The sequence below is a fragment of the Aegilops tauschii genome, chromosome 3 (genome assembly GCF_002575655.3).
Source record: "Aegilops tauschii subsp. strangulata cultivar AL8/78 chromosome 3, Aet v6.0, whole genome shotgun sequence".
Lineage (NCBI taxonomy): Eukaryota > Viridiplantae > Streptophyta > Magnoliopsida > Poales > Poaceae > Aegilops > Aegilops tauschii.
Window position 1 is genome coordinate 517,318,286 of NC_053037.3, and position 13,298 is coordinate 517,331,583.

Consider the following 13,298-nt stretch of genomic DNA (forward strand, 5'->3'; position numbering starts at 1 on the left):
GACGGGAATGTCTCCTCCCACTGAAAGCGAATGGTGAGACGTCTGATGAAATTTTGTCGAGACAGGCGATCTCGAGGCACAAATTTACGATCTTATGACAAGGACACGCAAACCGGAACACATACGAACGCACACAAACTATGTTCCATGAACTCTCCGCGGTACTGCATTTACACCACAGCCACCGGCCCCTCAAAAACCGAAGGCACGCACTCACGAAAGGGAAACCTGCAGCCGCGGGTAAACCAAGCACAACGAATCACACTGCTATCATCAAACGAATGTGACATGCAAAGATCGAGAGAGACACGCACCAAACCAAGCACACGATACAGATTGTTACACCGGGCAGAGACCAACCAAAGTATCATGGAGAAGATCGAAAGGAGATCGCGCGAGCTACTTGAACGACCGACGGCCGACGCCGGCCGGCATGGACACGGTGGAGTCGACGCTGAGCCCGCTGACGGACCGCCGGTGCTTGTGGCGGCCGCCCCCGCCCGCCGTGGACGCCGCCGGCGTGCCCACCCGCGACGGCGCGGCCGACTGCTCCCCGCCGCCGCCGCCGCCCCGCCAGAACGGGCTCTTGGCCCAGCTCCCGATGCTCTGCCCGAGCCCGAACGAGAACCTGGGCTTCTGCTCCGCCGCGCGCCGCTCCTTGTCCAGCTGCTGCTGCAGCAGGTGCGCGCGCGCCCGGGCCTTGGCGGACGCCGACATGGTCGGCGTCATGTAGTTGGGCACGCCGAACGCCGGGCAGCTCGTCAGGCTCTCGTCGTCGCGGACGCTGCCGCCGCCGTGGCTCGACGGCGGCGCCGCTCCTCGTGCGCCCCGCGCGGGCTTGTTGCTGGGCTGCTTGTAGTAGGCCGACACCACCGACCGCGCCGGCGTGTTCGCGGCCGTCGTCATCGGCGTCGCCATGCTCATCTGGCGGTGCGCGGCCGTCGTCGAGATCGGCGTCATCGTGTTCATCTGGCGGTGCGCGGCCGTCGTCGAGATCGGCGTCATCATGTTCATCTCGCGGTGCCCGGCCGTGGACATGGGCGTCATCATGCTCATGCTCATCTCGCGGCGCGCGACGGCGAGCGTGGGCCTGGGCCGGCTGACAGCTGGCTCGACGTGGCGGGGGTACTCGCGCTCGTGGCTGCTGCGGTCGATGGGCGACCACCACCATGGGTTCCGGCCCGACTGGAGGTCAGCCAGGATCGCGTGGGCCGCCATCGGCGTCGACTTCATCACCTACATCCGTCCACGTGCCAAGAGAACACCGACATGAGCAAATTAGGGTGCTAAATAAGCCAGAAACAAATTAGGAACATATTATCTTCTAAAAGAACTGGCTTAATCACACATCGTGAGACTGACAAGTGCAGGGAAAGCATATTAAACCATCCAAGTACCTACTGACAACGACAGCACGCCTAGTTTCAGATAAACAACACAATGACACTACACCTCTGACAAAGAAAAACGAACGTTGACAGTGTGATTTTGGTTGGCCCGTCGACACCATCGAATCGAAGCAGAAGAAAAGTTTTACTCACCTAGAGGTCTCTCTCAGATGATTCGTCCAAGCATCCTCGATGCAGAACATGCACTAACTACTACAGTTGGACTGACAGAATGTATAAACAGCCCGTGCGAGACCGACCTGACAGGGGCAGAGAAGACACATTCCAACTCTCCAACAATGGCACTACACCTTGAGTGGAGAAAAGACGCTCGGTAGCTCGCTCGCTAGCTTTTAGCTGGCCGATCGGTGCGTTAGGTTACGTAGAATGAAAAGTAATTTTTTGCACCTACTGGTCTCTGTCGGGAGGATGGATGGAAGAGATGTTGGGTCACCCTCTCGCTAATCTGCTGTAACTACTCCCGCTGCTTGACTGACGGGAGGAATTCACCTGTCCCTTTTGCTTGTGTCAGACGTACGTGATCGATCGTGTTGTGTGTGTATAATTTTTCTGAAAGATAATACGTAGAGTACGTACGTATGTACGTACCTGGTGGGAGTAGGAGTAGGCGAGGGCTCGCTCGCGCTTCATCACGGCCTCCGCCTTGCGCTTCGTCCTCGCGTCCGCCTCGTCCCGGCTCAGCAGGCTGTCGTCCCACATGCCGCCGTCCTGCACCGACGTCGTGTTGCACGGCCAAAACTTCGTCACGTGCATGCACGAGCTAGTCTCAAACTCAATGGAAAGACGAACCAACTCGCGAGCGTGCGCACCTGCGAGCCGGAGCGCCAGCGGCGGCCGTCCCGGAGCATGGCGCCGTGGCGGTCGTTGCGTCGCTCCATGGCCTCCACGCGGCTGGCGCGCACCTGGGCCTGCACGCGCACCAGCGTCTGCATGCACCGCATCGCGTGCGCCGTCTGCCGCCGCACGCTGGGCCCGCGCACCACCGCCTGCAGCCGGATCAGGCCCCGCAGCGACCGGTAGCTCCGGCGCGCCGAGTAGCCCCGGAACGCGGCCTGGATCGCCACGGCCGCCGCGCGGGCCTGCTCCGGCGCCACGGCCCGCTGCCTCGCCCGTGTTCTGGTATGCTGCTGCGGCTGCCGCCACTCGGCCATCTCCGCCCTGCCCTGCTGCAGCCGCTGCAGCCTCTGCTGCTGCTCCCTGTCGTGGTCGAACCGCCGGATGAGCGGCGGCGGCGAGGACGGCGGCGCAGGCAGCTGGAGCATCGCCGCGTGCTGCTGCTGCTTGTCGCCGCCGCCATCGCGCTCCCGCTCCCGCTCGCGCTCACGCCCCCACTCCCGCTCGCGCTCGCGCGCCGCGGGCGTGGTCGGCGCCGTGGCGGCGACGGTGGCGGTGGTGGGCTTGGCGGGGGCGATCTGGTACTGCGCCGGCGGCCTGGCGTAGTACTGCCGCTCCATCTCGGCGTCGCCCAGGATCTTCTCGATGCTGCTCGGCTGCCGGTACAGCGGGATGCTCATCAGCGGCGCCGGGTCGGCGTGCTGCCGCGACCGCCCGAACCCCCATCGCTTCTTGTCCCTCGCGCTCTCCCGGTACTGCTGCGGCGGCTGCGGCGGCGGCGGCTGCGGGTACTGCGCTACCAGCTGCACCTGCCATGAATACATCTCACCGCCCAGTTATCTTCCCGAAAATCCTACACGTAAAATTCTTCCACTGCTAAAACTTGCGAGTAGAAAACTGTTCGAAAGAACGGAAAATGTGATGCAAATAATACAGTAAAAATACAAACCACATGTGCAGATCAACGAGCAGGATAAAGTGGCTTTGTTACAGGGCTGTGTATTTGTCGCTACGATACTGCTGCACCTGTCTACATGCGCATACAGCTTGCATGCAGCGATTGCTTCAGGCCAAAGAGTTTGGGTGAGCAACCAACTTCTTTTTTCCAGCACACGTGCCCTTTAGTTTTCTCTAATAACCTTTGCACGTTTCAAGTGGGAAAAACACATTTTTGGGAGTTTAAAGTAGTGGTACTCACATTTGTTGGCTTGTCCTTGGGGTTTGTGGTGAAGGCCTTCTTGAGTGCAGTGATCCAGCTGCTTCCCTTCTTGCCCATCTCCTTAACATCTCTCCCAGCCACACCCCTGCAATAACAATTCCATTGATAACAAGAACTCAACAACAATCAATGAACATGAATAAGATTGGACACCATGCATGCTCTGGTCAAGAGTCTCAAGACATCACTAGAGTTTCAACCCTCCTAAGTAGCACTTCTAATACATACATACACAAATATAAGGGGAAATCATGTATCTAATGCCTACTCTATACAGGGGTGGTGTAGCCAAGTTTCACCTCAGAACTACCTTATTTCCTAGTAAGAACAAGATAAGACCGAAGGATATATGCAGCCAGTCCAACCATACCTTGTTTGAGCTTCCCCTGCCGCTAGAAATCCTTGCTGATGCTTCAGTAGAGTAGCATCTCATGGCAGCAAACCTGCACCCGCTCTCCGGTCCTTCCAACTCTCTCTTCATCCGGGAGAGGTGGCCGTCTTATACTAGATCCTTTACCGGATTGGGTGGCCAAGGGGAGCTGCCCACTTCCCCACTCGATGACACCCAACCAACCTTGCTTCACCAGTAAGCCTCACGAGGAGGCAGCCAATTGTCAGCACGGCTTTCAGGAGGAGCACTGCTCCGGTACGCCTTGCCTTTGCTGTACTTCAAACATACATGCATCTTAATTTCGACCTCTCCGAATCCATGTGTGATGTGCACAGGCACAACATGGCTTGCCTTGCTGTGCACAAACTTAACTGTAAGGCTGCAACCCGGTTGGTCGGTACAGTAAATATGATATCCACACGAGGAGTCCACAGGAAGTTGTGCGTCTGTGAGGGGTTTTAGCTGGCGTGAGAGTGAGGGTTCAGGCACGATTAGCCGGTCCATCGGGCAGATATGGTAGCTCACCCTCACCTGATGGTCCTTGTTCATCTGTTACCATGCGCTGTCGACCGCCGGATCGGACCGGTAACGATCGGGGAAGCTGATGATTCAGTTTTGTCAGTAGCATCCGGGGGATTTCGCAGTGGGCAATGATTCCGTCATGCTCGTGCTGGTGGGTGGTTAAATCCGAAGCCTGATCATTTGTGACCATCATATGCTCGAGCAACACAGCTGTCAGCCATTTGGTAACTAGCTTCATGTGCATGCGTGTCATCGCTCAATGCTCATGCACACTTGCTTAAGGCTGAATCCTCTTTAGACAAGTGTGATGATGGTTCACTTCCAACAATGATCATGGTTAGCACTTCTTCCGGCAACAAGTTTACCGTCAGAATGTAGCATCTTGGTGGGTGGGACACTTGCTGGAAAGAAGCCCTCCTGAAAAGGCAGCCAAGGGCCCAAAACAGGATGGTGTTCATCAGCCTTTTTGAGTAGCTCTCAAAACCAACTAAATTACAGAGTTAAAAACACTGGTGTGGCCCACACGCCTGTGCCGAAGGTGGTGTAAAAGTGGGGGATGTGTAGGTTTGAGTGGCTTAAGTAGGCATTGGACTCTTGCTTGCAAGGTACTTCAGTCCAGAGACCAAATGGGAGATAAACATCTCCTAGAAACTCCCTAGAAAGAGGCATAGTAGGCTAGTTGGTTCCATCATCAAAATCAGGAGCAGGGCTTAGTGCTGGAAGTTGCTCCTAACAACCCATGTAGGCCACATCCATGGCCCTCTTGGTCAATTCTGTCTTCATCCTCAAACCATCTGCTCCTGTATTGGACCCATCACCTCCAATACTGTTGCTTGTGCATTGCTTTCGTATTTGATTAAACTTGCCACCTTTATGCTTGCTTCTGAAATTATTGTGGTGCTAGTGGAAAGAAGAGCCAGTTGTGTAATCCGGTGTGAGATATATGCCCCAAGTGTGACCATCCTTAGGTGCCAAGCCTACTTTTAAGCATAACCAAACGTGCCAAGATGCAAAATATGCGTGTGTGTTTTACTTGAAGCAAAATCCCTTTTAAGCAAAGCAATTAGGTGAGTATTGATCATAATGCGGTTCTTCGGTTAACATTATGCAGTTTCTTTTTTTGCTTTTTTCTGACCAAGACGGCACGACTTATTTGCTTCCCGTTCCAGATCGTTGAAGCAGAGTTTAAGCAATTAGGTGAGTGTTGATCGTATTTCTGTTGTTTCTCAAAGCCTTGATTTTCCGCTGTTTTTAGTCGCTTTGAAAGACTTTGGTGTCGAGAAAAAGCTTGTTTGAAGAAGCTGGTATTAGAGATACTCGACACATAATACTTAATCGGGATTGCTAAATCTTAGTCGACTGAGACTTAACCAAGTCTCGCTCAATGCTATATTCATAAGATCTTGCATGGAAATCCATGAAAATTTTCTTTTTAACTTTTTCCTTTTCTTATTAATATGCTGTGCCACTTGACTGAGACTTGGTTAAGTCTCGGTTGACTGAGACCTAGGCACACCCATATTTAATTTAATACACCCAATAGTGCTTGCGGAAACAGTTGTCGAGAGGAACCAAGTTAGAGGTAATTGAGATCGATTATTAAATGCCAAAACTTGTTGTGTGATTATATAAGATATTGCTTTACGGTGTCTTATTAACCATTGTCGCGCCTCTTGGGAAATGCCAACGACTTCGCTGGCCTGTGCAATCAATGGGGTCAAGCATACATGAAGATCTACGGGATTGGTTCATCTCCAAAAGTCTGAGTGTCCTGAGCATTGGGTGCTCTCAAATACTATGGCTCGAACACTTCAACCATCGCCTTTGCAAATTACTTGACAAACAAAGATTAAATTATTCTGTCTCATTGCCAAGTGATCATCAATGAAATATGTTGAAACACCATATGTCATCATGTGCAATGCGGCAGTCACCTTCTAGATAGTGCTATGTCCAAGATGTCCAACGCAATTTTTTGCACGAAGAACCGATCATATTGCTTCACGAAGGAACAAAACCGTAGACATCCTAAATTGACGTCGAAAGTATGGCTCTCCATACATCAGATTTGGACCAAAATAGTTGAGCATCAATCTATTGTGACCATCTTGCCTCATCCTCCGAATCACCTCACGGCCGAACACATAACCACCATGCTTCAACCTCTTGATCTTGTGCATCATTAAGATGAAAGAAATGTCCTCTTTATTCATGTCATATTCGTATTCGTCTTCGGACGAGGAATCATCCCATAGAGAGGATTGAAATGCACTCATCTACATTATAATAATTTCCATTACAATCTACTCTTTGACGACAATAAAAAAAGCAAGAAGCGAAGTTTCTTTACCTTCTAGGCAATTCCTTGAACACCTAGTGTGCGAGGGGGAGGAAACCAGCATGCTCCTCATCGGAACTGAGGTGGTCGCCCCATTGAAGAGGTCGAGCTTGCGGCAATAAACGGCAATGTCGCGCCGTTAATGCCTTCTGAAGAGGCAGCAGCTCGGCTCAGTCACAGCGGCTGCATGGTCAGCAGCGGTGCTGCGGCTTGTCACTAGTCCACGTATACGGCTAGCTGAGGGGCTGCGATAACCATTATGGGCGGCGGAGGGACGAGACTGGCTGAAACTCAGCCCAAATCGGTGCGGCGGTGGGGCTGTCGCGACTGTCTGGAGCAGTGAGGTCAAGTAGCTAAGTCAGGGGGGCTGGCGGCGATGTCGCGTCATGGCTAAAATCGAGCCGGCAGTGGTCTAGTAGTGAGGCGGGCTGCCGCGGGAGGAGTGTTCAGCGTGGCGGTTGGCGTGTGCGCGGCTGCGTATTTGTTTTGCGGTATCCACACATGTGTTGTATATTTGCGGCACAACAAAGTTAATGCTGCTAAAAATATTGCTGCACAAGACAGACATAATGCATTTGCCGAAGCATCGATTTCAGATCCAAATGCCCTAACTGATCTTTAAATCAGTTTATGAAAGAGCCCAATCCCAAAAAATGCATGTTGATTTTTTGGCAGTTGTCCGGTTATACTCCCTCCGTTCCTAACTATAAATCCTTTTAGTGATTTTAATATGGATATATACGAAGCAAAATGAGTGAATCTGCACTTTAAACTATGTCTATATATATCCGTATGTAGTCATGTATTGAAAAGACGCGGATTTTTGGCTTTGGCTCCCGGGTGCTCCGTCGCCCTATATGAACATTAAATTCGAAAAAATACTGAGAAAATTGAAAGAAAAATCTAGGATTTGGGGATATCGAACTTGGATGCCCAATGTACTTCCGTGCAAATTTCCGCAAAAAAATGACATTCGTGGTACTCGGTAAAAAGACAAAGAAGTCCTATGTACAAAAAAAACTGTTTATTTGGATCATAAGTCAGACTGTATTTTCTTCGACACGGATACATTTTGTGGTTTTTTTTCACAAAACTTTACACGGGAGTATATTGGGCACCTAAGTTTGATATCCCAAGATCCCATATTTTTTTTTGAATTTTTCTTGTATTTTTTGAATTTGATATTCATATAGTGGGGTGGAGCACCCAGGTGCTCCTGTGCATTTTCATGTATTGAAATCTCTAAAATGATTTATATTTAGGAATGGAGGAGTACATTATATGTGTTGAAGATGCTACAAACATAGAGGAATATCGATTTGTGTCACTTTATCCAAAGAAATGTAAGGGCAAGAGAAAACCCAAAGAATATGATGGTTGCGTGCAGACCCGAGAATAGTGTCCGGGGACTTCAAAAAAAAAGAGAAGAGAATAGTGTCCGCGGAAATATCGATTTCTGTCATTTTGTCAAATTTCTCACCCAAAGCAGAGTGGAGGAGGCGCCGTCCAAACCCTGCCGTGCTCCACCCGCTCCCTCGCCGCGCCGGAGAAGAAATTAACGCGCCGCCCCTTCAAGTCCCCTCGACACCCTCAGCTCGTCCCTCCTCACGACGTCACCGCGCCGCCCAGCTCGACCCTCCTGTCAACGCTGCCGCGTGGAGCGCTCGTCCCTCCTCACGACGCCTGTTGCTGCCTCCTCCTCGTGATGGCCGTGCCGCCTGTCGCCGCATCCTCTCCGGCACCCAGCTTCAAGCAGGTATTCATCTCGCATCTCTTTTTTTCCAACCGGGCTCACAACCCCTTTCCATTAATTTTGCAATCAACGGAAATACATCAGTCTGTTTTTTAAATTATGTATCGAGCATCCACTTGCTAAAGATAACTAGACTGAAAGATAGGACTAACCGCAAGCAAAATGAGACTGAAAGGGGAGAGCGGGTTGGCGCATCATCAGGAAACCCACCGCAGGACGATCCTGAAACGGACCATCCGCCATGGGGCGAAAACCTGATGACACTTACATACCACTGCCCAACCAAAAAACACCCAGGGAGTTCCCAGGGTGAAACTGTCAATAAGCCTCTACAACTAGGCGAACCACTACCAAGAAGCACAATTGCCAGCGGGCATTAAACCCCAGTGGACAACAGAATGCAAAAGGAAAGATCCAAGCGCCGATCCCATCTCTGTCTCCCAAGAGAAGTCTGCCACGCGGGAAGGACCTGTCCGCCAGCGCAACAGCCGCGTGTGCTAACCTCTTCACTCCAGCTTGGAACTTCACCTTCTCTTCCTCCTTAAGCAAACCTGCCCAATATAGCATAAACGAGCAGGCAGTGAAGACAACCTCCAGACTGGTACGAGCAACATATTTTTCAAATGTAACTTCATTGCGGAGATTCCAGATCCCCCAACATATGGCAGCAATGATCATCATATAAAAGCGCTTCCCTCCTGGGAAAAACTTATAGAGCCAAGCGAAACTTTGCCAAAGTGATCGAGGACAGTGAGAAGTCCCAGCCGTCACACCCAGCACCCCCCAAACTGAACGAGCAAGTGGGCAAGTAAAGAATAAGTGATTTGCTGTTTCTATATCCGTACAAAAAGAACACACATGATTGCCAGGCCAATTCCTAATACGCATATTATCCCGAGTCAGCACGGCATTCTGAAACAGTTACCATAAGAAGATTTTAATTTTCAACGGAATAGGTGCTTTCCACACCATTTTATAGTTGGGGCCTGATAAGTTTCTTTCCAACCATTCATAGATAGATTTAGTAGTAAATATGCCTTTACTACTAAGAGCCCATGCAATTTATCTGGAGAATCATTCAGCAACAACTTTTTTGCTTCCATTACAATCCAAGCCCACTGCTCACCCAACATGCCAACCAGTCTGCGTCTAAAGCCTAGTTCATAGTTATTCGCAACCCAGGATGCAACAGTGCACTCCTGGTCTTGACAGATACTAAACAGATCAGGGAAATGATCTTTCAATGTGATATTCTCAACCCAAGGATCGTACCAGATTCTAGTCAGGTTTCCACTTTCGATAATGATTTTTCGGCCAGCCATATACGACTCTTTGACTTTCATGATAGCCTTCCAGCAAGGAGAATCAGAGAAACGACTCCGAATATTAGCTACAGTCTTATTTTTGAAATATCTAGCCCTTACTATACGCTGCCATAACCCATCACTCGTTTCTAGTTTCCACCACCATTTAACGAGTAGGGCAATATTCTGCTTATGAAGATCTTTGATACCCAGACCCCCAATCTTCTTAGAACGACATATTCTTGTCCACTTAACCATATGGTATCCATGTTTCTTGTTTTTCTTCCTCCAAAAGAAACGTCTACGGTGTTTATCCATCCTCTCAATAAATGTTTTATTGAAGAGGAACATCGACATGTGGTATGAGAGAATCCCATCTAGGCTGGAACCCAACAAAGTGAGCCTGGCCCCGAAGGAAGCCGCATAGGCGACCCAGGCATCAAGCTTTTTGACCATTTTTCCATCAAGGAAGTCTAAATCCGCATTCTTGAGAGTGGAGTATGTAATTGGGACTCCAAGATATTTCATAGGTAAGGAGCCCACTTGGCATCCAAACATGTCAGCATAAGCTAGATCAATATCATTGTCACCTCCAATACTAAAGATCTCACTCTTCTCAAAATTGATTTTTAATCCTGACATAATCTCAAAAAGATAGAGCAAAAGTTTGACGTTGATGGCTTTGTCTATATCATGTTCGAAACAAAGCACCGTATCATCAGCATATTGCAGGATGCAAACCCCATCCTCAATAAGATCAGCAGCTAACCCTTTGATAAGATCGTTTTTTTGGGCCGCAAGCACCATTTTGGTCAGGCAGTCAGCAGCAAGATTGAATAGGAAAGGGGAGTGAGGATCACCCTTCCTCACCCCCTTAGCACTTTGGATGTATGGTCCTACCTCATCATTGATCTTGACACTTACCGTGCCGTTTCTAAGAATTTGAGAGACCCACCCGCACCACTTAGAGTTAAACCCTCGTTTCACATGGCAATCGAGTAAAAAGTCCCAATTGACTTTGTCATAAGCTTTCTCGAAATCAAGTTTAAGAATTACCCCCACTCGCTTTTTAATATGAGTATAATGCAAAATTTCATGTAAAGATAGGATGCCATCAACAATATGCCTCCCTTTAATGAAAGCATTTTGTTGAATACTAAACAGCTTATGAGCGTATTTGCTGGCCCTAATATCCATGGCTTTGGTAAGTAATTTGTAGGGGCAACGTAACAAGCAAATGGGCCTATATTGCTGGATTCTATTAGCATCTGTCAACTTAGGCAACAGAGTTATGATGCCGTAGTTTAATCGTTGCACATCCAACTTGCCTTCATGAAACCACTCAAACAGGTGCAATAGATCTTGAGCTACCACCTCCCAGCAATGTTGATAGAATTCAACAGGGATATCGTCTGGCCCAGGGGCACGATTAGATTTCATGTCAAACAAAGTCTTTTTGATCTCATCAAGAGAAAAGGGTCGAGTCAAGTCATCATTGTCATTAGGAGTAATTTTCTCATCCTGAGACCATACTGTTGCATCAATCTGGCAAAGATTGCCAGGGGCCGGTCCAAATAGGGCTTTGTAATAGTCAGTAGCATGGGCAAGTAGGTTTTTGGTACCTTCTATAGTTACAGACCCACATTCTAGAGAAATCATGGAGTTTTTCCAACGTCGCCCGTTAGCTACTTTATGAAAAAAAATCAGTGTTATTGTCTCCTTTCAATAACCACCCCTCGTTAGAAAACTGGTGCCAATGAAGCTCTTCTGCAACATACATGTCATTGAGCTCTACTAGAATCTCCAGCTTCCTAGTATAAGCTTCCCCACATAGCCCATCAGTCTCTTCCAGCTTTTCAAGCTCCTGAAGCTCGAGCTTGATGAGTCTTTTTCTGATTTTGTTGTGACCAAAAAGGTTAGAACCCCATCCTTTAAAGAATTTCTTAAACCTCTTCAGCTTAATGTTCAAGGAGTCAATGGGGTTGATAGTGTACACCGGCCTTGACCAAATCTCAGATACCAGAGGGAGGAACTCTGGATTGTTAAGCCATGCATTATCAAATTTGAAGCACCTGTTACCTGGTGCTCTAGAAGAAGCCCTCCCACTGTCTAACAACAAGGGGTTGTGGTCTGATAGCTCTTTGACCAGCTTATGAACAGAGGCAAGAGGATATAAATCCTCCCAATCAGGGGACATAAGAACCCTATCTAGTTTTTCTAGAGTTGGGTTGTCCTGTTTATTGGACCAAGTATAACAGCCACCTGTCATACAGATCTCTCTCAACCCAAGTAGGTGAATGGCAGAATTAAACACATCAGAGAAGTCAGACATAGGTGTTTTTTTATTCTTCTCCCCACTATGACGGATGATGTTAAAATCCCCCCAACCAGATATGGCTTGCTAGTATTATGACACATAGCAGATAGTTCAACAATGAATTCAGGTTTCTGCTCATCGTGGGCAACACCATATACAATTATCAAGACCCAACTACAGCTTTTGTTCTTATCGAACAAATCTAGCTGTAGGACATATTTACCATGTTTAGTCATAAGGATATCGAAATTGTCTTTACTAAGCCCACAAAGAATACCACCTGATTTCCCCCGAGAAGGAGCCCATTCCCAATGAAACTTTTGGTTCGGGTCAATCTTCCTAAAAAAGGAAGGTTTATAGGTTTCTTTCATAGTCTCTTGTAGACCAATAAAACCCAACTCATTAGCATTTATCATGTCAGTGAGACAGGTAGACATGCCCTTTTTACCTGCCCCCCTACAATTCCAAAAGATGCCTTTCATTTATATCTTTCGGGCTTATCCCTTACTCTGGTAGGTCTGCCAGGATCCATAGCAGCCCTACCCACTCCTTTATTCTTTTGACTTCTTGTCGTAGGTCTAACAGACTTATTAGGAGATAACACCATCACCGATTCTTGCGTTGGTTCTTTTTTTTTCTTTTGCTTAGACTGGACAAGGATAAAAGAGTCCTCATCACCCATATTATCATCGTCCCAAGTTAAGGAAAGAGGCACATCATTACCTAACCCATCATTGATGGTTATTTTAGGGAGATTAGCATCCTTATTTTTATCATGCAACAAATTTCTAGATAGTTCTAATTCGCGCAAGATATCTACAGTAGCAAAATCATCATCCGGAATTTGCACTCCCATCAAAGAAGCCCGTAATATAATGGCAGTATCAGACAAAGCAGAAAACTGATTTTTTGAGTTGGGCATTTTCATACCTTCCGAGTCACGTTTCCTCATCCTGTTGGTAGCCACATCTCCCACTTTTTCCAGCTTCTGCATCTGCCTGCGCGGAGCAAATTCCTTGCGGATCCCATTATCATGAATTGGCGATCCAGATGGAGACTCAACTGTATAGGCACTACAGTTATCTCCCCCTTCCATGGACCCCTCCTCCAGTGGCACAATATGAGGTAATGAAGGCCAGACCACATAATCTAACAAAGGAGGAAATGTGTTTCCATGAGTGTTTTCATCCTGACAGAGATACAGAGGTGAG

The 13,298-nt window shown here is 48.5% G+C and overlaps 1 protein-coding gene across 2 annotated transcripts; it reads right to left on the reverse strand.

Annotated features, from left to right (window-relative positions):
* Positions 1-241: 241 nt before the first annotated feature.
* On the reverse strand, positions 242-4,046 carry LOC109771524 (protein IQ-DOMAIN 13). Of its 2 annotated transcripts, none has more exons than XM_020330217.4 (5): positions 3,833-4,046; positions 3,442-3,547; positions 2,219-3,052; positions 1,998-2,117; positions 242-1,236 (listed from the first exon to the last, which is right to left on the reverse strand). In XM_020330217.4, the coding sequence occupies exons 2-5, from the start codon at positions 3,517-3,519 to the stop codon at positions 400-402; spliced, it is 1,869 nt and encodes a 622-aa protein (XP_020185806.1). In that variant the 5' UTR covers positions 3,520-3,547; positions 3,833-4,046; the 3' UTR covers positions 242-399. The 2 variants fall into 2 exon arrangements, with proteins under 2 accessions (XP_020185806.1, XP_020185813.1); XM_020330224.4 differs by having other exon boundaries at positions 2,219-3,096; positions 3,833-3,929.
* Positions 4,047-13,298: the final 9,252 nt, after the last annotated feature.